The sequence below is a fragment of the Vulpes vulpes genome, chromosome 8 (assembly GCF_048418805.1).
Source record: "Vulpes vulpes isolate BD-2025 chromosome 8, VulVul3, whole genome shotgun sequence".
Lineage (NCBI taxonomy): Eukaryota > Metazoa > Chordata > Mammalia > Carnivora > Canidae > Vulpes > Vulpes vulpes.
In genome coordinates, this window is record NC_132787.1 from 87,527,377 (window position 1) to 87,554,358 (window position 26,982).

Consider the following 26,982-nt stretch of genomic DNA (forward strand, 5'->3'; position numbering starts at 1 on the left):
CAGTATTTCTCAAGATTATTGAGTCTATATTAAATTAGAAAAAAGAAATTAGTCTGGAAGAATGAGAATACAAAGGTATTGTTTCTATTTTTCATTTTATTCATTTAGGTTTCTCACGGTTTCCTAATAAATGCTAACTTTCACCGAAATCTTCACGATATATTATTAACTTAAAAAGAAAAAGGTATAAAAGACATGCAAAAAGATTCCACTGTATAATTTTTTAAGGCTGTAGATATAGAAGATGATTACTTTCTAGAAAGGTCAGAAATTTAACATGGAGTATAGGGCTAAGGGGACAAAGTCAAATTTTCATTTTATACCTTTCTGTATTATGATCTTTTTAAACACATACATCTATCTGTTTAACAATACATAAAGAATAAAATAATTATATGTTTATAAAGTTCTATAGCCCTAGCACCTACAACAGTGCCTGGCGCCTAGAAGATAAATAATTGCTGAATTGGTTTAATTAACTTTTCTGATAACAGGCATATAATATATATGAAATATTTAGAATAAAGTATATTACAGACTGTAGTTTTGTGAAGAAAAAACAGAAAATAAGAAAACTTGATTATTGATTTCAATCCCTTATTTAAATTTTCAAATAATTTATATGTAGCAAATTTACTAGTTAAAATATAACTTCACTATTTATTAATGGAGAGAAAACTGGTCTGAGGCAGTGAAAAGATAAGAAAGTCAAAACTTCATGGGACACCTGGGTGGCTCAGCAGTTTAGTGCCTGCCTTCGGCCCAGGTAATGATCCTGGAGTCCCGGGATCGAGTCTGGCATCGGGCTCCCTGCATGGTGCCTGCTTCTCCCTCTGCTTGTGTCTCTCTGCCTCTCTCCCTCTGGGTCTCTCATGAATAAATAAATAAAATCTTTAAAAAAAAAAAAAAAACCTCTGGTAACACCATGAAAACCTTTATAGAAGTATATAGCAGGGATCCCTGGGTGGCGCAGCGGTTTGGCGCCTGCCTTTGGCCCAGGGCGCGATCCTGGAGACCCGGGATCGAATCCGGCGTCAGGCTCCCGGTGCATGGAGCCTGCTTCTCCCTCTGCCTGTGTCTCTGCCTCTCTCTCTCTCTCTCTGTGTGACTATCATAAAAAAATAAAAATTAAAAAAAAAAAAAGTATATAGCAGATACACAGTAATACCAATATATAATGGAATATGAACCAACAATTAAAGTGAATAAGCTACATGTATCTTCAACACAGATGGCATACAAGCATAATGCTGAGAGAAGCAAAACAAAGAGTGTCATATGTAAAAGTTTTTAAAACAGTAACTAAGATATTTTAGGAGTAAAATTATAAAGAACAGCAAGGAATGACCATCTTACAGGTCAGATTAGTGGCTACTGCTATCAAAGAGGAGATGGTTATGACATGCAAGCAAGGTAGCTTGCTGGAGGACTGATAATACTCTAGTTCTTGACCTGGTTGATACTTTCACTTTAATAGACCATTTTAAAGTGTGTATTTATGTTCTACTAACTTTGGATATGTTTGTTACGTTTCACAAAAACTTTTTTTTTTTTAAAGAATATGACACAAATGAACAAAAGGACTTCAAAATAAACACAGGACCAAGAAAAAAAACAGGTTAAAGGGAAGATTAGTTAAGGAAAAGTTAGAAATGTTTTATGTCCAAAGAATTATGGAATCATAGTGTTAACATCTTAACAGAATAAAACAGATAGCCCACAGATCCCATTAAGTGACTTTCCCAGAGCTGAGATTCACTTTAGGACATGGATGTTTAACCTACTGTCAAGTCCTAGAAGGATAACCTTCAAGGGGTAAATAAACACAGGACCCTCTTGAAAAAGTATACAGAGGTACTTTGTTAAATGTCTGTAGTTTTCATCAGATTTTCAAAGAGTCCATAACCACTCAAATAATTATAACTTCCATTCCAAAGTCTTGGGAAGCCAAGCCTCTACGTAAAGACTTCATGATGGAGAAGATCATGGCAGAGTCCTCCAGGCTTGGACCTGCAGCAGGAAATGTCTAAGTATAAAGTGCCATCAACTCCCAAAATGAATCACTGAATTACATACCTCAGCCCAGAAGACATGTGTGAAGTCACCATCTATGGCTTATTAATTTGGATCAGCTCCACTGTGCTTTCCAAATGATACTTTACAGTTTTTACAAAGAATTGAAATGCAAGATGCCCTTCCCTTAACTCAAAGAAAGATGAAGTTGACTGCTAATTGTGTGTTGTACCACAGAAAAGAGTTAAAAATCTTAAAGCCTATAAATCCCAAACTCAACCCTCACCTTTTAAATGCAATTTCTAGTACATGTATCCTGTGGATCCCAAATGTCAAAATAAATCCAGACTGTTTGTCCAGGAGCATATCATATGGCATTCTCTCCCTTGCCATCCAACACTCCATCAGAATGTGCCTGAAAGTTATATATAACCTTTGGACAGCCTAGATCTCAAACTCACATTAATCATTTGTAACATCAGACAAGACCTATCTAAGTCAACGTTATTTACATCTCCTGTGAAGGTAGACTACAAATATTTACTACAGAGAGATAAGGTTGTAAGGTCTCTAAAGAGCTACAGAATTCAAATTTTAAAACGTATAGAAAAATGTGAGAATAGTATCCTGTTTTTTCTAGTCTAGAATAGAGACTAGTATAGAAGAAAAACTAATCTTATAAAATTTAATAAATGCTTTACAGAAGCATTTCTGAGAATCTTTTATAGACCACTAATTACTATCTCTTAAGTGTTCCACTGTGTCTGAAAACACAAAGATGAGAGGTTCCCCCTCATGGTCACAGAGAATCAATATTGCCATCATGCCCCAAGCTCTCATTTACCATTCCGATGAATATTTAGTCTGAGGTAAAGCCAACTCTGTGGTGCTCCCCATCTCCCAGTATGCCTGGGCTTTTCTGACTCAACATAAGCCCAGCTCCTCAAATCCTTAGCTATTTAAGGCCCTGCAATCCCAAGTCATTCGTCAAATACAGTACCCCTTTTCTTAGCAGCAGTCTAGGCAGAAATTATACCCTGTATCTGCTGAATACCCATTTTGTTCTAGGATTGGACTGGAATCACCAGGCTGTGGAATAGACTGGTGTCCTAGGTGGGGGCCTCTAAATTCCTAAGTCATGACTTACAGTGAAAGGACAGAACTCCAAATAGTTTTCATAATCTTCATAATCCCAGGTTATTAGCTAACAATTGGACTGCTGGAAAGACTTTAAATTTTGAAAAGCAAAAAGTACTCTGGGCACATGCAAAGTGTGACCTTGACAGTATTGATCATGCTGAATAAAACTGTCCAAAAATGAAATGAACAAAGACCTACACTCCCCACTATAGATATATACCAAGAAAGAATGAATGGTCATTCTTCAGACTGTTCTGAAAGGAATTCTTACATAGATAAAGAGTTGGATGAGACTCAAAGGTCACCTAGTCTAACCTAACATCCTAGAAGATTTTAATGTGGTACTTCATTTAACACACAAAATGTGCTCCTTAAAAATGGTAAGAGAAGAAAAATCTTGCCAGTGAAGTCAAGATGCACATGAGATGCTTACAAAGAGAAGATCACTTTATGATTATGTCTGTGAAGCAATAGTTTAAGTGCATTTACTTTATTAGTGAACTTTTTTTAATTGTTTGGGATTAAAATAAAGTACATGTATAGCAGAGAAAAGACTAAATTCCTTCTGAGTAAAAAATTATCTATTTGCTTCAAAATAAAAACTCCTTTAGCACATTGTAAAAGTATGGAATAAAAGGTCATAAAAGACATCCTGACCGTTTTTCTCCATTTCTTTGAACAGAGATGTTTACGATCTCAAAACTACAACACCAATTTTTTTGTAACCTAGCAATAAGGTATTCGACTTCTATGAATTTCTTACCTGAAAGACTCTGCTTGATATACCCTTACTACTAAGCAAGGTAGTGAGTTACACAGGTAATAGAAGTTTTTTCAAATACATACTAAATACTACAGGGGTAGCTGAATTTTGCCTAGTGTTAAGTTCTTAACTCAGGTAATAAAGCCAAAGTCAGGAATCACTGAAACTAACCCTTGAAAATCTCACAGAAAGGTACCTCACAGAAGACCAGTACACTATCTTCTGAAGAATGTTGGAACAGCTTTCTCCAGCTGACTATCAAATGAAGTGATTAGTCTATGTGCTGTTTTAAACACAATAATTGTATTTAATACAGCACCACTCACATTTCCCATTTTCTCTTACTTTTGGCGGTGGGGTGGAGGCAACTCTAGATTAAAAATACAACAACAAATGTATTCTCATCTTTTCTACTCTTCCCCCATCCTAGTGCATATAAATGGAGTTGTATAAAGACTTGTACCATAGTGTAGGGTGTAATTCTGTGTGATAGTAATAGTACTAATAATAGGAATAGCAGAAGCAGCTATGGCAGAATTTGTCCAGTGAGGTCCAGCATTTCTTCCAGAGAAACAGATTTTAGTTATGTACACGACTGCCCAGAGGACAGACATTCCCAGATGTTACTACACCCTTTAGCTATTCCCTCCAGTGCTATTTGTAATTCAGTGACATAAAGGAAAGCGCTTGCTCTGCGCTTCCTCCCCAACCCACTTTCTGCAAAGTGGGGCAAAACAGTAGTAGTGACCAGTCTTGACCTATCAACTAGTATTATGCCAGGCTGGCTGGAAGGAATCTTGAGTCCCTGAATGACATGAGGGAGCAGAGCTACCCTGCCAACATGGTCCTGAGGATGAATAAAGTTCTATCTTATTCAAGCCACTGTATTCTAAAAAGCCTATATTCAATACCTTCTTTAGTCATCAGAATAACTGAGGTAAACAGGTAGGCTCAGAACCCTCATTTTTCAAATGAAAAGAGAAGTTTAGGAAGGTTAAGTAGCTCTACCAAGTTCAATAACTAGAAAGTGGTAAGGCCAATAGTAAAACCAAATGTATCTATACCAATAAGCACTTAACTTATATTGGCTCTCCAAGGAAGAGATTGGACACTAAAGCACTGCAATTGCAATGATCCCTACCCATGTAGTAACTTCTCAAAACTTTTCAGGTTTGGGTAGTGATGTTTAGACAAAAATGTAATTCATAGTCAAAAGATTATATATTGGAAAATTTAAAACATTAAATGAAATATAAAACAGTGTATCATTATTATTAAAAAAAATCACTTACCTGTAAATGTCTGCTTCAGAATCAGATATACAATGCTGAATCTGGAATGGCTCTCAAAATACCATCTACTCCAATTTCCTTATTTTACAAATGATGAAATAAAAATCTTTAAAAAGTTATATAATTGACTTGAAAAAAGTTAAGTTTTCAAAATGAAATGTCTCTGGTTTTACAATGACTGTTAAGTGGAATTACTTAACATTTAGATGGCTTGTAAGAAGGCTTTCTAGAAATAGCTACTTGGGCAGCCCTGGTGGCGCAGCGGTTTGGCGCCGCCTGCAGCCTGGGTTGTGATCCTGGAGACGGGGGATCAAGTCCCACATTGGGCTCCCTGCATGGAGCCTGCTTCTCCCTCTCCCTGTGTCTCTGCCTCTCTCCCTCTGTGTCTATGAATAAATAAATAAAATCTTTAAAAAAAAAAAAAAAAAGAAAAGAAAAAGAAAAAGAAATAGCTACTTATGGGACGCCTGGGTGGCTTAATGGTTGAGCATCTGCCTTGGGCTCAAGTCGTGATCCCAGGGTCCTGGGAGAGAGTCCCACATCAGCCCTGCATGAAGCCTGCTTCTCCCTCTGCTTATGTCTCTGCCTCTTTGTGTCTCTCATGAATAAATAAAATCTTAAAAAAAAAAAAAAAAAAGAAAAGAAAAGAAATAGCTACTTATGACAGTTAACCTTATGTGAACTGGGCATTATATATTTATTTTGCTTAATATAAATATGATATTTTATGGAGAAATACTCATTTTGTAAATAAGGGAGTACTATTGGGCAAGCAACACCACAAAACAAATATTCCATGTTAAATGGTCTGTTTGAGGCTGCAATGAAACAATGAACTTCATACCTTTAAAGCTAATTTAAAAATCTACTTCTACAAAATTCATGGTCTGAGAAGTCACCTTCTGTACTCTTACAAAGGAGGTAATGTCTCAAGCGGATGGAGGACAGAAACTAGTTAAGATATGTATATCTACAACCAGGCAAGGTAGCTTAGGTACAATACAAATACTTCCAGAATGCCAGAGACCCTATCTGTCCTGTTCATCATTACCTTATAGCAATATGCCTGGTATATGGTGGACACTTAATAGCTGCTAGATGAATGTTCCAAGAGCCTACTGACTACTTTTGTCATAAACAACAGTTAACAAAACTTACAAAAAATCCTTCCTTCTATTATGAAAGGAAAAAGAACTTTTGCATAAATGTATAAGAAGGATCCATACTGATAACGTTAAGAATATTACAAAAATCCAATGTAAAGTCCTTCCTACGGAGGGGGGGGGAGGGGGAAGAATAGGGAAGGTGGCTGTTGCTTCCTGCCCTGACCAAAGAAAATGAAATTAGATTCTCCACTCAGCTGAGTTACAGGGAAAAAGAAGTATAATGAATTTAACAGATAAGAAAGCTCAGAACCTAATGAAACCAGCAAAGAACCCAAAATAGGGATGCTTGGGTGGCTCAGCAGTTGGGAGTCTGCCTTTGGCTCAGGGCGTGATCCCAGGATCCAGGATCGAGTCCCACATCAGGCTCCCTGCGGGAAGCGTGCTTCTCCCTCTGCCTGGATCTCTGCCTCTGTGTGTCTCTCATGAATAAATAAATAAATAAATCTTAAAAAAAAAAAAAAAACAATAAATTCCAGAATGTGAAAGTACAATATTTTAAATAGAGGTAGCATAAGAGAGAGAGGGTCAGTGAACTAGTAGACTTGTGCAGCAATGTAAGCAACCTGCCACACCCACAACAGTCTCAGAAGGAGAGGCAAGAGGGAGAGGGAATGGAACACAAAATATGTGAGGAAACAAGAGCCCCAAAGTTCCAATTTGGAAAAAACAAATCTACAGATCTAAGAAGCCCAATGAGACATAGTAAAATAAACAAAGAAAGCTAGTCCTAGGCATATCATAATCAAACTGCTTAAAAAAAGAACAGAGAAAGAAATCTTGAATGCAGCCAGAGAAAAAGAGTTGCAAGAATATATAGGCTAGGAGACCACAAGACAGTAAAACTTTAAAGTATGGAAAGAAGAAAAATGTCATCCCATAAATTTCACAGCCAGCAAACTGTTCTTCAAGAATGAAGGCAAAATAAAGACATTTTCAATTAAAAGAAAACAATTAGTCTACAGGAGCCCTCAGTAAAAGAGGAGCTAAAAGAAGTTCTTCAGGCTAAAGGGAAATTACACTAGAGAGAAACTCTAATATACAAGAAAGATAAAGAATACTATAAATGGAAAATATTTAGATCAATATAAGAGACCATATTCTCTTAGACTGTTTCTTTAAAAAACATAGGACTATTCAAAGGAAAAAACGGTAACACTGCATCCTAGATTTTATTGTACAAGTGTATGTAACAGGACAGCAGCACAAAGGATGTGAGAATGAAAGCCCTATCCTGTTACAAATCTTATATTTTACACACTGTGATAAATACGAACTTCAAGTGGGCTGTGACATATGAAGGATACATTACGTGATCCGTAGGTTGTGACTAAATTGTGTTCACAACATACACATATATAAGATACGTGCACATACATACACATACATACACACACATCGTTTTCTTTCAGAACAGGAGGGGAAAATATTGCACAACTTGTTTTATGAAGCCAGCATAATTCTGATACCAAAGATTGAGCTAGTATGACCATGAAACTTCTCATGTGAGAAATATTTATTGGTATGTACCTTGTTCCAGGTACAACCTCAGTCTTTGGCTTCTTGAAGGCTTTGTATAACTGTTCCTTACCAACTTTCCTCTTTCACTAAGAGGAATCATCACACCACTGAGACTAATTTAGTTAGTTTTTTCCCCTCAAGGCATTCCCTGGCTTCAAAGAACTCCAAATCTTCTTTTGAAACAATCATGAAGTACCAGTGAACTTCTTACCACTAGAAGTTAAAGTGCCATGTGACCCTGACCAATCCTTCAAGGTTTTCCTATCACCCAGGGCTCTAACAGCACCAAACTGGGTCTAATCTCAGCTCTGCTTAAATAATCTGTTTATGCATGTGACCTTCAGCAAATTATTTAATTTCTCAAAGTTTCTACTTCTGTAAAAGGGGGATAATGGTGGTGCCTGGAATGAAGGCATCCTAAAGCACTTATTAGCACATTATCTGCCACATAAGTGCTTAACAGCTATGACCACCATTACCCTTTTAACAAAATCTTGTAATTCTTCTCCTTAATCTGGATTAAATATGCGACCAAACCGGTTATTTATCATCTACCAGTATGCTATAGTCCCTTTCTTTGTGCTTGTAGATCAAGTGCAACAGAAGAGAAAGGGGGAAGAGGAGAGGGAAGGACAGAGAGACATAGGGAATTACTTTCAGTTTAATGATATCACATTTCATAAAACACATCTAATTTTTCAAGAAATTAACCTTTGACAAAGGACAAATGCAATTCTTAAAATTATTCACCATGAAAATCCTTTTTTAAAATATGAAAAGGGTCAACAGCTCCCCATCAATCTCCACCTGGGGAGTCCTTAGCATTAGTGAACTTTCCTCTCTGTATATGTATGAAGGGCAGTCAGCCTGAGGGGAAATGGCAATGCAGTTCAAAAGGCACAGGTGAAAAAAAGATCCTTCAGCAACTGAAGGCAGAAGAATTCCTCCTTGTTTTCCTGTTCAGGTGTATCCTTATCACCCCCACCATGACTGCTCCATAAACCCAGTAACAAACAATAAGTTCTAGCTGTTGCTCAGAAACATCAAGAACAAAACGGTCTCAGGAAGTATAACCTATTATAAAAGCAGCTACAGGGTGTCACTCCATTTTTGGAGAAGGCACTACTGATTAGCAGCAAAAGGGAAGGGCCACAGCTGCTTTGGTCCAGACAAGGGAGGAATCTGGACTGGAATCCTATAGCAAGTCGCCAGCTCAGAATCAGGGAGATGTTCTCAGAGCTGTATGCACTGACCTTGCAGAGAATACATGTCTGTTCCAAGAATCAACTACACATGATATATGTACTATTATGGTTCAGATGTTGTCATTCTAGGCCACAGATAGGAAACCACTTTATTCCTAAAATCTGTGGTTACTCGGAAGAATTAAATCAATCACATCAATGTCAAAAGTTCAAAAAATAGTTTATCTGAATTTTAATTTCTGTCATTATTTTGTAAAATAAATGGAAATACAAAATAAAAATTCTTCAATCTATAGCTTTAGATCTGTGTATTTTGCTATATGTAAAGTATACCTCGATGAAGGAAAATAAACTTCAAGAGGAATATAAAAGAAACTCTTAATTTTGAAATATGGCTCTTAGATTTTTTATTTCAAGGACATGAATTATATTTAATTCTCTCTAGTTCCTGTATTTCCTCTAGAAAGGATCCAGAAAGTATTTATATGTTTCTTCTAACATTTGACTGAATCTGACTCTAACAAAGTAAAAATTGGTGAGCTGGGCCACTTTGGTCCAGTCTCCCTATCTGGTGTGTGACTTACCGCAGGTAGTGTGAGCCAGGTTGCCACAAGGCGGTTGTTGATCCAGCGATACCAAGATGGGCTTACAAACATCAAAGGTAAAAAGGGACCCAACATGAAAATGCTTCCAAAAAAGCTTCCCCAAAACAGAGTAAGTATAAAATAAATCCCCTTCCATGACACCATGATTCTGAAAGATAAAAAAGAAGAATATATTTTGTTACCATACATGTAACTGTCCAAATTGAGAATGCATAAAATAATTTTCCATTACAGGGCTGCAGAAAAGGCTCTGATAAAGAACATAAGAGCTTGAATACCATAAAGGTGACCCTCTTACATGTCCTACAGGTCTAACAAACTTCCAGTACATTAGAAATTGATACTCTCAAAGTTTGAACAAAAAAAGCTGTCTTGTTTAAGAAGTCTTTGATTTTTTTATCTGGTTATTAGTATTAACATAAACCTGTAGAAGTTACCCAATACAAAACCTTAAAATATTCTAGAGTTTTTTTATATTCTACTATAAAAAGTAGATTTAATGGACCAAAAATTATAGAACAGCTTACTAAGGGTAACTGTGCCTACAAGTGTGGGCAATTTTATAGATTGCACTAAATTTTTATAAAAACCTAGAAATGTTAATTCTTCACATTAGAACCTGAAAGTAATATCATTGAGCAACTGGTCTTAAACTGGCTTCTTCTTTACAAGCTGTAAGATTAAATAGAAGTCAAACTCCTCACTTTTCTGAACTATTTGCCTAAAGATTACTTTCAGGGTCCTCATAACCAGAATCACTTAACACTGACATTTTAAAATAAACTGTTGGGAACATGGTTTAAAATGAATAATCAAACATTTGATTTTATAACCTAAACTACATTAGAGCAAAAATACGGTTTGCCTCAGAATAAAACTGTGAGAATCATTAAAACTATGAAAATAATGGATTTAAAATTCTTATATTACAAAAGGTATTCCAGGGATCCAGACCTGTGATTCTTCTTAAATATTCAGAACAGGAAACAGAAATAAAATTTCAAATGTCAAAGTGCTTTAATAAATGTCAGTCAAACAATAAAACAGGTCAAATCCTTTAACACAGACTCAAATTTATCTGGGTACGGAGTATGTTTTTAATTCTCTAACAACACTTGACTGTGTGTACAAAATCCTTCCAAACACACAAAAAAAAACCAATACCTGAGAATTGGTTTTTTTTGCTAAACTCTAGATCTGAACTTCTAAGTGAGGGTGGAGAGAAAAACCACTGAAGAGCAATGGCTGAACGTGGGGTTCACCCATGGCCCAGAAAGCTGGTTGGTGCTCCATACCTTCAGCCTTGCTTTCTGAGGCCCAGGCTCGGCTCTCCTCTGCACTGAAAGAAGACATGAAAGGCATCTTCTCTCCAGTTTTTACATGAAAGCTTTTTTTAAACAGGAAAAAGACACTCAGCAATGCTGCTCCTCTACCTAAAACCCCATAAGGACCTCTTTTGCTCTGTTTGTTTCTTTTTTTTTTTTTTAAATATTTTATTTATTTATTCATGAGAGACACAGACTGAGAGAGAGAGAGGCAGAGACACAGGCAAAGGGAGAAGCAGGCTCCATGCAGGGAGCCTGATGTGGGACTCGATCCCGGGACTCCAGGATCATGCCCTGGGTCAAAGGCAGGCGCTAAACCGCTGAGCCACCCAGGGATCCCTGTTTGTTTCTGCCAATTAGCTGTTAGCTAGCTCCACTTAGACACTTACCCCTAACCTCCCCGAAGAGCTGGGCTTCACACTGTATCTGTCCAAATCCATCCTCAGGCACACTTTTTCTTCACTTATTAAACTATTTCTCATTTCATGTGATTAAGCTTCTTTAACTATGTATATTTTTTCTTTCAAATATTGATTTCATCTAATAAAATCTTTTCATTTTACAGTGGTGAAGCTGAGAACCAGAAGAGTTACTTTCCTAAGTCTCCATAACCAGTTGGTAGCACCAAGTATTTTCTGCCCTCCTATTCTTCCACAATATTGTGCCACCTCCCGCCCACTGAGAGGCTGGAAATCAGAGACCTGAGTCAGCTTCTAAACATGTTTGTAAACATAGACTCACATATAAAAGGATGTGTTCCATGACAACACTGGGGCTACTCAGGCCAAGTCCAATCTAAAATTATTTTTATACCCAGCCCCTGCCTTTTTTCTAACCTTTCAACCTTTGTTCAGTGATTTAATAAACACACAAAAAGATTCCTCCTATGTGCAGGGCCCTATGCTAGTCACTTGGGGACATCACGGTAAGTACGACAGACATACCAAATCTCATGGCCTCTCTATCACCCCCTTAGGAACTCTTCCCTGTATTTAATCTAACTTCCATTCTGTCTCATGGGTTTCACAGACAAACCTGGTTAACAGTTATGATAGCTACATATACTTCTTTAGAATAGCTAAAATTGAAAAAAGACAAAAAACCTGATGAGGAAGCAGAACAGTAAGAACTCACACACCCTGCTGGTGGCAATGCAAAGTACTTTGTATGCTCACCATAGAACCCAGCAATCCTACAACTGAATATCCAGGACAAATGAAAACTTACGACAACACAAAAAACCTGTACACAATAGTTTACAGCAGCATTATTCATAACTGCCAAAAACTGGAGGCAATGCAAATGGGGGGGGGGTGGTAAAGGGGAAATGGGTAAACAAATCCATAGATCAGATACCTCCAGTTTCTTGCTCAGGAAGGACACCTCTTTTCCTTCATAAAATGTCCTTACTTAATCACCTAATAATTGAACCATTAACTACCATTGATCTCATAGTCAAATAGGTATATGAAGAAATAATTGCAATTCAAAGTGATGCATGCTACAATAGAAGGTATAATAGAGCATGCAGTGTGTGTTAAGGATAGATCAAAGTAAGGCAGGGCAGCCTGGGTGGCTAAGCGGTTTAGCGCCATCTTCACCCAAGGGTGTGATCCTGGAGACTCTGGATCGAGTCCCACATCAGGCTCCCTGTATGGAGCCTGCTTCTCCCTCTGCCTGTGTTTCTGCCTCTCTCTCTCTCTCTCTCATGGATAAATAAATTTAAAATAATAATAATAATAATAATAAACAAGGCAGGATGAACTCTGCAAAAAGGGATTAAAGAAGGCATTAGACTCTTAGAGAATGTGAGGTTGGGGGAGGGACAGATTATTCCAATGATGTGAAACAAAACATACAGAGTCACAGAAATCTGAAACTGGGCTGCTTAATAAGCAGGAAATCATAACTCATTAGACATTAATGAGGTATAATGAACACACTGAGGAGCTACAAGAAATCACAAGAGCACAGGTCCTAGGGACAAAGTGCACACACCCAGGCCAGGACAGCCAAGAATATCACCTTTGGCAGGTCACCAAGAAAAAACCTAATGCCTATTCTCATATTTGGGGATAAATTATAATGATGCATATAAGCATCAATGCAATGAGTAAATAGATTGGTTTTGAAAAAAAAAAGAAAGAAAGAAACCTGAAGAGCAAAGAGCTCCTCTTCCTTTTAAAAAAACTGACAGTACACAGAACTTGTTGGCAAAAATCCTAGCACTGACAGATGCTGGTATCAGAGCGGTCTTTGAGCCAAGAGCATCTGATCTAGTTCCATAAGCCAAAAACCTGATGATCATAACCACATCACTTAACCTGGATGCTTACATATGAGGAGGCTGGGGAAAACTCTCCAACGCCTACTTTTTGAGCACCTAATATTTGCCAGGCACTTTACAGAAGGCTCTTAGTTACATGTTCAACATCTACAGATTCAAGTACGAATCAGCAGCTAAAAATATCTTTAACATGTAACTAATGCAAAATTTTGCTGAAACTCAAAATTTCACTACTCCAAGTTGGGTGTTAAAAAACAAATCAGTTAGGTAGTAATAATATCTAGTCAACTGTCCAGGTCCCTAATCTCAATGGTCTTCTATTCTGTTTTTACTTACCTCATAAGCACTTGGTGAGGTAAGTCAGATGTATAGTGGATTTGTAAATTTGAGGTTTTAAAACGACCTTTACACTCTACTTTGATAATGTCAGATGTGTCTTAAAATAGGCACTTTACAAACATTTTCATCTAATCCAAGCAAGAGCCTCAAAATTAAGGTATCAGTAATATCAGTGGTATTGCCAGGTAAAGAAATAAGGGACTTGGTTCCCCAATGCTATTTACTGACAGAGGTGAGATAAAGAACCTCTAACCAGGGGCACTCCCAGAAAACACAGTGGAGAGTTTGGAACTGGTACCAGAAAGATTTAAAGGAAAAGGCAAAGAATAAGTAATAAAAGTAGCAAAGAGTCAGGCATATTGTTTAGTAAGCCTTGTCTTCTCTGAAGAAAGTAAAACCAGGCTTCTGGACTGGGGGACACACAGTGGGATTCAGTAACTGTACATTCAGAGAATTCTGAACCTGAGACCCAATCTTCTCTCATTGGGCTTTCAGGTGGCTGGGAACAAGATTATCATCCTAGTCCAGTGCCCTGCAATAAAACTTCCTGCAGTGATGGAAATGTCCAGTAGTCATGCTGTCCAAAATGACAGCCATGCTCTATGTGGCTATTGTGCACTTGAAATGTGGCTAATTCAGAGGAACTGTTCATTCCGTGTGGGGAGTGGCTACTGGACTGAATAGCACGGCTCTAGACAGACTTCTGGAGCCCACTTCTCTGGGGATCTGACCAGACGTGAGGAAAGACGAAATATAGAAGAAGCACAGGGGGCTCCACCTGAATCACCCTACAGTGAGGCCCAGAGTTCATGGAAGCGTCACCTACATACAAGCTCCTAATGGCTTTTTTTTTTTTAAGATTTTATTTATTCATGAGAGACACACACAGAGAGAGAGGGGCAGAGACATAGGCAGAGGGAGAAAAGCAGGCTCCTAATAGGGAGCCTGATGCGGAATTCTATCCCCAGATCTGGGATCACGTCCTGAGCCGCAGATGCTCAACCGCTGAGCTACGCTCCTAAAGGCTTTTTAAGTCCCCTATTTTTTATTGTAAACCATCTGAGAAAAGCCTTTAACATGACATTAAAGACTAAGACAAGAGAAAAGTATACCTGAGGGAAACAAACTATTCAGGAAGAAAAAAACTATCTTAACATTTCAGAAAGGTAAGAAATATTGCATCTAGTAAACAAAAACATGTTCTTTGTTAAATAAAACAAAGAAAGGCGGGGGCCTGGGTGGCTCAGTTGGTTAAGCATCTGCCTGTGGCTCTGGTCATGATCCCAGGGTCCTGAAATCAAGCTTCATGTTAGGCTCCCTGCTCAGCGGGAAGCCTCCTTTCCCCTCTCCCCCAGCTACTCACGGTCTCTCTTGCTCTCTCTCTCTCTCAAATAAATAATAAAATCATTAAAAAAAAAAAAAAAACAAGAAAGGAAACATTCAGAGAATAAATGAGCTATTGGAAGGTGACAACACAGTAATGTTTAGCAAATATTAAAAACTCAAGAGTTGGAAAATAAAGCTGAGGAAATCTCCCTTAAAAGTCAGAAAGATAAAGAGCTGGAAAGTAGAAAGAGTATTGGAAGACCAAGACAAGAGGTCCCATATGCAAATCATACAAAAGCTAAAAAGAGAGGAATGAGGAATTGAAGAAATCAGGAACAAAATAATTCAAAAAATGTTCCCCAAAACTGGTAAACATGACATCCCACAATAACAGGGCCTGCTGAAAGCTAGGATAATAGGTGAAAACAGATGCTCATTAAGGCACAGCACTGTCCGTTTCAGGACAGGGAAGACAAAAGGACATTTTACAAAACTTCTAGAGACGATATAAACAGATCACAAAGGATGAAAACTTCGATTGGCTTTGGACTTCTCACTAGAAATAGATCTTAACAGCAGTACCAGAAGCAGGATGAAAACAGAACAATGTCTACAAAATCCTCAAGAATATTATTCTATCCAGTTATCTATAAGTCAAATATATGGATAGTACAACATCATCATCATACATGCAAGATCTCAAAGCTACCTCCCATGGAATCTTTTTTCAAGAAACAATTTGAAAATGGGCTTCCCTAAAACAAAGGAATAAACAAAGACTAATGGAGATGAAACGTGGGAAATGAGAGATTCCATATACATGAGAGATCAAGAGAATCTCCAAGATGATCATGAAGAAAGATCCTCAGATAACAGTCCTGTACAAGACAGAGAAGGCGTCCAGTCCAAATTGGGGATGCGTGACTCAGAAGAAAGACCCTTTGAAAGCTGTATCACCAAATTCCTTGCTCCTAAACAAACTATCTTTTTGAGCCAAGGACAGAATGCCCATGTGAATTTTGGCATAGATTCTAATCTGCACTTGGCTTCTTTAACGCATTCTGATATTATTCCTGCAGCCAGCTGATCATACGCTTTTTATCTAGCTGATTATACTCTTTTTATCTATTGTAAATACTCTGCTTTGAACTACTCCTGAGAGATGCAGGAAGGCACAGAGAATTTAGGAGGAGCAAATATATTCCTATCAGACAGCTGGACCCTGCAAAGTCCAGTGAGATGCCATTGACTGTGGTGCACTCTGGACTGGTTTTTCAGGACTCATTTATGCATGAATTTGCCCACAACCTTCCCCAGATGTGAATCTCGTCTATGTTCTGGAGTGCTCAAGTCAGACTATAACCCAGATTTTCCACATCATAATCTAATGATAGATTATGCTTACTTCAAGTTTTTAAATATATATGTACATACATATATTGAAGATATATATATACACACACACACGGTAAACATTTTTATTATATTTTATTTAAATTCAATTAGCCAACATATAGTACATCATTAGTTTCAGATGTAGAGTTCAGTAATTCATCAGCTGCATATAACACCCACTGCTCATCACATCACATCACATGCCCTCCTTCATGCCCATCACCCAATTACTCTATCTCCCCACCCACTTCCCCTCCAGCAACCCTCAGTTTGTTTCCTATAGCTAAGAAGTCTCTCATGTTTTTTTTCCCCTCTCTGGTGATAAAATTTTAAAGAAAAATAATGACTACCATAAAAGGATAATAACTGTCATAGACGGAAGCACAGGAGACTTCTAACACTGGTGATATTCTATTTCTTAAGGATGATGGCTACTTATATGTTCACCAACAAAGACATTTAGAATAATGTTCTTTATGCAGTACTCTTGCAAGCTAGATGAATAAATATTTCACACTCAGGCACAATCACACTGATTGAGTTCTTTCATAAACATAGTGAAATATGTATGAGCTGATTAATTTCACTTAAATCCAACAAAAATTTTAAGTCCCTGGATGTGTGTTAATTTGCATGACCTGATTCTGATGAACATTTCTGCATTTTTCAGAATTTAGTAACATACACACATCTGTCTTGCCTGATGAAATGGTTTGCTGCCTTATTCCCCACAGAGAACTGTATTTGTTCTCCTTTTGAGTCTCAAAAGACAGAGGCTCATAGCTAAATTTAACATTCAATTCTAGAAGCAAAAATTTGGGTTATTATCATCTCTTTCTCATCCTATAATCTTTATTCTTACTGGTATTATCATGTATGTCTTTTATTGTAAATCACTTTAAATTCTTTTAGGAAGCAGACTACTAATTAAAAATAAATCTAAAAGAGGGTGGCTGGGTAGCTCAGTTAAGCTTCTGCCTTCGGCTCAGGTCATGATCCCAGAGTCCTGGAATCGAGCTCTGCTTTAAGCTCCCTGCTTGGCAAGGGGTCGGCTTCTCCCTCTGCTCGTGCTCTGGCGCTCTCTCAAATAAATAAAATCTTAAAACAAAACAAAACAAAAAATTTTTAAGACTGTCACCATTGGTGACCTTATTTACCTTTACTTATTTTACTTAAAAAAAAAAAAAAAAAAAGCCTCAGGTCGCCTGGGTGGCTCAGCAATTGAGCACCTACCTTTGGCCCAGGGTGTGGTCCTGGAGTTCCGGGATCAAGTCCCACATGGGCTCCCTGTATGGAGCCTGCTTCTCTCTCTGCCTATGTCTCTGCCTCTCTCTCTGTCTCTCATAAATAAATAAATAAATAAATAAATAAATAAATAAATAAATAAAATATATATTTTTTAAAAAGTCTCTACTATAGTGTCAAGAAATCACTAGAAAATTTAAGAATTTATGTTCACAAGATATTCTGAGGACAAAACAGTATTCTCCCTTAATAAGCAAATTACCAGAGGACACAAATTAACAAAAATAAACCAACAAGAACATAAAACACCTTTCCATATCACCTAAGCATTCATGAGGCAGGCAGAGAAAGCTGAAAGGATAACATATAAAGTTTGTTCTGGCACTTTTACCTGTTTGGGAAAAAGAGAGTAACAGAGAGAGCAACAATAGTTTCATTCTTCCTAAAGCAGCTCAAGACAGTTAATACTCTCCCAGATACTAGAAGAAGGTGCAAGGTAAGCAGGCATTCTAGTTAAGATCATTTACTTAGATGAAATAAAACCACAGTTTAACAATTCTGATAAACACAACAGAGAGTTAAAGAGAAGAATGGGGTCAAACCCCAGATCTACCCAAAATGAAGCTAGAAGAACTTTCAACAATCAACAAAACAACTAGATTTCAGTAAATAAGCCTGCTAACTCCCTTTGGTGGGGAGAGGGTCCACTGGGAGTTCCTGGCACTGTACAAGGACATTCAGAGTTATGTCAAAATGGCACAATTTTCTCTTATTAAAGTTTAGTGAGAGAAGAAATTATCTGTGTAAATGTTCAAACATAGTTCTCTAAATCCTGATGCAATTCTTTTACTTAAATGTACTTTAAAAATACCTAGAAAGAATATATTGTATGATTCTATTTGTCTTAAGGTCAAAAACAGAAAAAATAACTTATAAGATTAAAAGTTACATTAATGGTTATCCTGGGAGGAAGGGGCACCAGGGGCCTTCAACAATTTTAGTAGTACTGTGTTTCTTAATTTGGGTACTGGTTACCATGTGGTGTATTCACTTTACAAAAATTCAGTGAGTTACACATTTGTGATTTATGTACTTTTCTATATGTATATTTCAATAATATTTACCCAAAAATGTTATATATGTAATAATTTAAACTAGATACCTGGTAATTAATCATTTACATGTATGCAGTCCTCAGAAAGAGAATACAAATGGTCAATACACATAAAGAAATGTTCAGGTCCCCTGAGTGGTTCAGTCAGTTGAGCATCCAACTCTTATTGTTTCAGCTGGGATTGATCTCGGGGTGGTGGGATGTAACCCCACACATGTGGAGCTCCATGCTCAGCAGAGAGTCTGCTTGAGATTCTCTCTCCCTCCTCATGCCCGTGCCTCTCCCCCAATTCGCAGCATGCATTCACTCTCTCTCTCTCTCTCTCTAATTAATTAAATGTTCAACCTATTCTCAGGAAAATGCAAATTGAAACAAACAAAAGACCATTTTTTTCTCATCAGATTGTCAAAAATGTCTAAGTTTTCCCTTTGATAGTCTAAAAATTATTTGTTGGTGTCTCTGCTTTCACAGCTGGAAGAAAGATAAATTTTAGAACACAAACTGGTAAGTAACTTATAATAACACATATAAGCCATAATTCTGAATACATTTATCATCATGAATTCCTTCTCAGTATTTACCCCAGAGAAATAATCAACTGCATGTACAAAGATGCTTCACTGCAGCACTGTCTATAACCAAAAAATCAGAAATATAAATGTCCACTGATGGCAGAAAGAGCTAAACTGAGGTGCAGTCAAGCTTATGAAACACTATGCAGCTGGTAGAAAGAATGCGGTCAAGCTTTATTTTCTAAAATGAACACTTCTCCAAGAGGTATTGCTGACTGGAAAAGAGTGTGATACCATTTTTGAAAGGGGGGGAACCACATCCCTAGGGGGAAAAAAAAAACATCTAGGCTATATGTTTTGGGTTTTTTTTTTTAAGATTTTATTTATTTATTCATGACAGACACAGAGTGAGAGGCAGAGACACAGGCAGAGGGAGAAGCAGGCCCCATGCAGGGAGCCCGATGTGGGACTCAATCCCAGATCCCCAGGATCACACCCTGGGCTGAAGGCAGCTCTAAACCGCTGGGCCACCAGGGCTGCCTTTTTTTTTTTTTTAAAGATTTTATTTATTTACTCATGACAGACACAGAGAGAATGAAGGGCAGGGGGCTATATGGTATATATAAATAAATGCAAATACAACTAAGTCTGTCTATAAGGACACACAACATTTCCATGGCCCCTCTATAAAGATGGAAGAGGCTGTGACCAAGGATGATTGTCAAAGAGAAATAGACCTTTCTGTAATGTTTTAGAAAGAGACATTTCCATTTGATACTTACAAAGTAAAAAGGGAAGAAGGGAAAAGGGAGATGGAAGAAGGAAAAAAGAAGCAATGTCAAGGTAGTCAAAGTAAGTCAGCTTGTCAGTAATGCCAGTAATGCCTGGTGCTCCATGATTCCATAATCAAAGTAAAAATGATTAAATGTTGAGGTAGTAATACCTCTTAGCCAAATTATTGTTTGTCATACTTCAAACTCAAATTTTCACTAATTAGAAACATACATTGAGATAGAAATGATATAAAGTACCCCAGGGTAACCTAAAAACTACACTGGCACCCCCAAGATCTGTGGTCTAACAAAGGTCACTCAAAACCGCCATTCAATTTATTTTATAGCATTTACCTATAAAATAAGTTTAAGCTCCATTTTGTTTTTCTCTTCATGAGACACAGAGGTAACCACTAAAACATGCAAAGGACTAAGGGATGGAGGTATACAGACTATCAGAAAGCAAGCAAGGAGTTTCCTAAAATTCTTCATATACACAAAATAAGAGCCCATGAATTTATGTATGTAAAAGTCTCATAAGGATAAAGTAGAAGCAGAAAGCAGCTATTTCAAAAGTTTCTAAAAACAGAATGTTCATTTCTGACTCTCCCCATGGCTACTTTAATCAAAAGCATACTCTTAAAATGACAGAAAAAGGGAAAAGTTAAAATAGCTGTCTAAATTTACCGAGTTATTTTGATCATTTAATTCTGATCATTTAAACAGAGAAAAGTACCATTAGAGTCATTTCACGGTCATTAAAAACTCATATACCAATATCTGCACTATTAAACACGAACCATCTTCAGGCAAGGTACTACAAAGAATAGTAGCATAGAGTCTTTGCAGTCCTTGGCCATATCATCTAGGCAGAGCAAGAACACATGTGAAAAGGAGGGAGAGGAACAATACAAGGAAGTATGTATTAAATGCCAAATTCATGAAAATTCAGTAAGTCTGACAACCAGTTTGTAAAAATGGTTTAGTCTAGAACTATACTTTAGATCACTGAGCTTTAAACATCTTTCCATTTCACAGATGATTCTCTCAGTATACTGATGAAGAAAGTAGGGAGCAGGAAGGTCAAGGGACCTGACTTGCACTTCTGGTGGCACAGCCAATGGCGATGGAGCTAAGCTAAGACCTGCCATCTCCAGTTAACAGCTTAGTATTTTCTACATTAGAAGAGAATCACAGATGTTGAAGGCCACCAACTAAAACACGAAGAAGGGGGATCCCTGGGTGGCGCAGCGGTTTGGCGCCTGCCTTTGGCCCAGGGCGCGATCCTGGAGACCCAGGATCAAATCCCACATCGGGCTCCCGGTGCATGGAGCCTGCTTCTCCCTCCGCCTGTGTCTCTGCCTCTCTCTCTCTCTCTGTGACTATCATAAATAAAAAATAAAAATAAAAAAAAAATAAAACATGAAGAAGGAATTAAGATGCAAACAAGGTCTGGGCTTAGAGGAAGGATAGCAATCAGTCAAGCGAGAACAAAGAGAAAGGCAAAGAGGCCACCGCTGAACATTATTCTTCATGGCGCACACTGTGCAGTGACTGGCTTAGTCAAGAGAAAGTTTTTCCAAAGTCTCAGGATTTCTGTTGGGTTTTGTTTCTTCCAAATTGTCTCAAACAAAATGAATTATTAACAGCAAGCATTTTTAAAAAATGAAAATGCCATTAATTCTTTTTTGTGTAAGTGGCAAGCACACTCACCATATTTCAACAATTTCCTGTTGTTATAAAAGGTTTCCTTATAAGATGTAGAAGTTAAAACCACATACACCCACACTAAGTGGAACACTATTATATGAAACCATTTCAGAAAGACTGGTTAGTACAACTCTTGTATCTCTTACCTGTTATTCAAGAAACTACCTTCCTTGTTCAAATTACTAGAGTACTCAGAATGTTAGAGTACTATATAACCCAGCAACTCCACTCCTAGATATATATATATCTAAGTGCAGTGGAAACAACCCAAATGTGTCCTTCATTTGATAGAAGGATAAACAAAAGGAGTTTAGCCATCAGTGGCTATCCTTCAACAAAAAAAAGGAAGAAAAAGTACTTGATACATGCTACAACACAGGGAACTTTGAAAATATTAATACTCAGGGGGGATCCCTGGGTGGCGCAGCGGTTTGGCGCCTGCCTTTGGCCCAGGGCGCGATCCTGGAGACCCGGGATCAAATCCCACATCGGGCTCCCGGTGCATGGAGCCTGCTTCTCCCTCTGCCTGTGTCTCTGCCTCTCTCTCTCTGTGACTATCATAAATTAATAAATTTTAAAAATAAAAAAAAAATACTCAGGGGATCCCTGGGTGGCTCAGTGGTTGAGCTCCTGCTTTCAGCCAAGGGTGTGATCCTGGAGACCCGGGATTGAGTCCCACATCGGGCTCCCGGTGCATGGAGCCTGCTTCTCCCTCTGCCTGTGTCTCTGCCTCTCTCTCTCTCTCTCTGTGACTATCATAAACAAATAAATTTTAAAAATAAAAAAAAAAAAACTCAGGGGATCCCTGGGTGGCTCAGTGGTTGAGCTCCTGCTTTCGGCCAAGGGTGTGATCCTGGAGACCCGGGATCGAGTCCCACATCGGGCTCCCTGCATGGAGTCTGCTTCTCCCTCTGCCTGTGTCTCTGCCTCTCTCTCTGTGTCTCTCATGAATAAATAAATAAAATATTTAAAAAAAGAAAATATTAATGCTCAGTGAAAGAAGACAGTCACAAAAGTCCACATATTGTAGGATTTCATTTATATGAAATGTCCAGAAGAGGCAAATCTCGAGATTAGTGGTTCCCTAGGGCTGCATGCAGATGGAATGGGAGTGACTGCTAATAAGTAGGAAGTTTGTTTGAGGGGTAAAAGAATGTTCTGAAATTAGACAGCAGTGATGACTGCACAAGTGAACAATCTAAAACCACTGCTTTGTACACTAGTCTTTAAATGGGTGAATTGTATGGGTATGTGGATTATATCTCAAATTTTTTTTTAAAAAGTTTATTAAATGGGAGATTACCAAGACACAAACCACTTTACCCCAGAGGCCATGAATGTTGAAGGAAAAGAGAAATTATAAGAATAACTACCACCTCCGAAATTAAAGAAAAGAGCATATCCAAGCAAAGCTGGGCATACAAAAGAGGGCCAAAAATCTAGACAAGGAGCATGTCTTTGCTGAACAGAAAAAAGCCTTCACAGACACACATCAAAATGTTACCAATAACTATCTTTGTGTCGTGAGACTATGATTTTTCTTCCAAATTGTGCACAAGAAGTCTTATTCTCACATTATAAAAAAAATCCCAGCAACATTTATTTCAAAAGGAAAAATAAGGAGCCAGGATTTCTTATACTAAGGGACTGGAGAGGTCCCATTAATAATACATTACTGAAGACAGAGTCAGCCACTGATGAGAAGCATCAAATGGGGATTTCATAATATTGAAACACTGGCCCGGTGCTTTTCATATGTAAAGTATGCTGATATCTGACATCAGTAACTGGTATTCAGTAGAAGGTATAAAAATACCACTGTTTTAGGGTGGCATCTAACAAATGTTTTGACTGGACAAGAGTAAGATGTTTTTCTTCCTGTTTTCCATTACAGTTCTTCAAAACAACATAAACTCATCACATTTCTAAAATGTGTAGTTGTATTATCATCTTTAATAAAAGATATTTTACAAATTCATATAAACTGAACAAAAACACTATCATCTTGTCAAAGTCAACTATCATTCACAGTAATTTTTTCTTTTAAGAGATACAAGCAAAATGAAAAAATATTTGAACATTTCCTTTCTACAATTTATTCTTCACACAGCAAAGGGTAGTTTACCCACATATGGTTCATGAAATATATTCAAAGGTTCAAAAAGCCTAAAATTGTATTTTTTTTTTCAGAGAGGATCCCTAACTTATATTAGAGGGGTTTGTAATTCAAACAAAGACAAGACACTACTGGTTTAGAGAAATAATTTAACAGCAGCCTAAAATGGTCTTCTGTTGTAAAGGAATTCTGGAGACATTCTTAACTCTCAAGAAACTATGCTGTGTAATTTTCATTCATGAAACACATTTATCAGGTATCTGGGCAATGAGGCTGAACCAAGGATAAATCATACAACAACACTACTCTACAAAAAAACTTTAAGTTGTGAAGTCAAAAAAGCCACAATATTGTAAGCAAAGGCAGAAATATTATATATTATACTATTTAATTTGTATTCATACCAGGGTTTGTTTTAAAAATATTTAAGATATCTTTATTATTTAATACCCTACAATATGAATAGAATCAAATAATCTTGAGTCAAGGTATTTCAGACTGAATTTCATAAACACTGCTGTTATTCATACATTGTGGAATTCTGAGTGAATGCTACAAATGTATAAAACATTTTTTTCTAGCTTCTCCTGAAAAACAATGACTGAGATTTGGTTCATGTGTAAAAGTCTATTTTATACAAATAACAACAGGGTTAATATCTGGAACATCTGTTTTGCTATTAAAACATTACTTCTATGACCTTTTTTTCCCTAGACTTGCAAAAATCAAAATAAGTAACAGATGGAGAATGACCCTGGAACTCTCTCCATGCATTTTAAAGTGTTTCATGTAACATGTTCTTGCCATTAATAAAAACACAGGTGGAGAAATGAATATGAATGCCAATAAAAATATTTGATAACAGAAGCTCATGAAGACTTAACAGCAATTAATATTTATGGGATTTTAAAAATTATTTATAGAACTTATAGAGGTAACTACTCTATTTGATGAGCAAGGAGGTAGTTTTCAGAACAGTATAATGCATAAAATAATATTGAAAGACATCTTTGAAAATTCAATTTAAAAACCACACTGGAAAAAACAAAAAACAAAAAAAAACACTGCCTATAAAATCACCTATCATGAAAAGTCAGAGTTGTGAGATGCTTTAGAGATCACTTTAGTACACTGGTTTAGAAACATTTTGGCAATAGGAACTTTCATTCAAAAATCTCATAAGTAAAACACAACAGAACAGCTGTGGTTCAGGACAGTCCCCACCCCAGACCCAACCCATCATCTTCACCTCGGCCTCTAACATCTAAAGGATGTTAAAGAACATCTTTTGGAACCATTGGTCCAAGTAAACCCTTCTTATCTCTGATGAGGCAACAGAGACTCAGATTCACTTTTTCTTAGTGTTAAGAGAACTCCCCATCTACACTGCCTACTGGTTTGTTTTCTCTTCAGATGATGTTCATATTAAGTCAGTCACAAACTCACATAATCCTTGAGACAGAAGGGGCCTTAAGGCAGGCCAGAAATTCTCACTCTCAGTTGGGGCTCTCCTCTATTTCACTCTGCCTCTTTTTTTCAGAGATTATTAAAAGACACAGGAGAGAGAGAAATACTCTATCAAATGATTTACATACAATATTCCTATTCTCACCATTCTGAAAAGTAGGTAAAAGTATCCCCCTTTTATAGCTGAACAAAGTGAGCTCAGAAACACTCAAACATGCCCAAATTTAACTGTTAAGTAGCAGAGCTAGAATTTAAACCTGCATCCATTTAACCCTAAAGCATGTGCTCTTTCCAATTAACCACTTTACATTTGCATAGGACAAATGCCTATTTGAAAAGAAAGAGTAAATCTATGGTCCAGGCAGAGAAAAACACACATATGGTCTCCAAAATAGTATTAAGGTAATAGGCGTCCACTAACATGAGCATCCTAAGATAGCAGCACCGAAATGGGGTTGTGAAGAATAAAGTTGACAAGGCTTTAAGAAAAAGGAGAAACAAAATAAGCGTAAGAGCAACAAAACAAAGCCAGATTTAAATTAATGAGGCATAGCTGCTGAGTGTAGGGAAAGATTCACGAACACATATTCAGGAAATCAACACCAAGAAATGGAATCAATGCATTTAAAGCACAAGAATGGAGTCCAAAAAAGAAAAAGAAAAAAATTAGTCAGAAGGCTGCCAGAAGAAAGTTACACTCTACTTAAAACAAAAATATGCACCAGAAATATGCCTTTCAGATGCTTAACACAACTCTACTAGAGTATCAGTTCTTCATGCAAAGCCTACCACTGAAACAAACAAAATCTAGGTCCTTCCTCTGTAACATAATTACCCTTGATTACCTGGAATCTTAATGAAAAAAGAACTCAGTGTATAGGCTAAAGTCAAAAGTCTCAAAGTTTAGTTATCTCAGAATTCCATATAAAACTTCAGAAACAACAGGGGACACTAGAAGCTACAGGGGACACTGCTCCCTCAAGAAATTAAATAACACAGCGGCGGCTGGGTGGTTCAGTTGGTTAAGCATCCAACTATTGATTTCTGCTAAGGTCATGATCTCAGGGTCATGGGATAGATGTGCCCTCCGCACCCCCCCCTGCCCCCGTAGGGGGGAAAGGAGTCTTGTGTTCAGCAGAGAGTCTGCTTGAGATTCTCTCTCCTTCCCCCTACTCATGCTCTCTCTCTAAAATAAATAAATAGGATCTAAGAAAGAAAGAAGGGAAGAAACTAAATGACATAGTACGAAGGAATTTAAACTGGCTGGTGCTGGAACTACTTCCTATTGTGTTCTACTGCAAGCACCTCTGGAAACATCAGATTGTTTTAGAGGCGGTTGAAACTGAAGGATAAACTGAATGTCAAATTTAACTATATTTTGGAAATAATCACTTTTGCACACAACACAAGCACATAGGGTAGAATACAAAATTCTCATGGAACCTACAATCCAGCAGGGGAATCAATACTCAAAAAAGTAAACAGTGATATTGTAATAAGGTTATGAATAAAGCCAAAGCCTTTGGTTTTGGTTGTGTGTGTGTGTGTGTGTGTGTGTGTGTGTGTACACTAAGGGATAAGCAAGTAGAGACAGGAGCTGGGGAGGGCACATGTGTGGCATCCTAGGTCTCACAGGCAGCTAGGTGTTTGCTGGGTTCAAGAACTGAAATA

At 37.4% G+C, this 26,982-nt stretch overlaps 1 protein-coding gene across 3 annotated transcripts in view; it reads right to left on the bottom strand.

Moving 5' to 3' along the window:
- The window catches only part of LCLAT1 (lysocardiolipin acyltransferase 1), a 194,206-nt gene that overhangs the window by 115,057 nt on the left and 52,167 nt on the right, over nucleotides 1-26,982 (bottom strand). For all 3 annotated transcript variants that reach the window (XM_026016010.2, XM_072767383.1, XM_072767382.1), the window contains exon 2: nucleotides 9,682-9,850. In XM_026016010.2, the coding sequence (XP_025871795.1) occupies nucleotides 9,682-9,846 (165 nt within the window). In that variant the 5' untranslated portion in view covers nucleotides 9,847-9,850. The remainder of the gene's footprint in view (nucleotides 1-9,681; nucleotides 9,851-26,982) is intronic.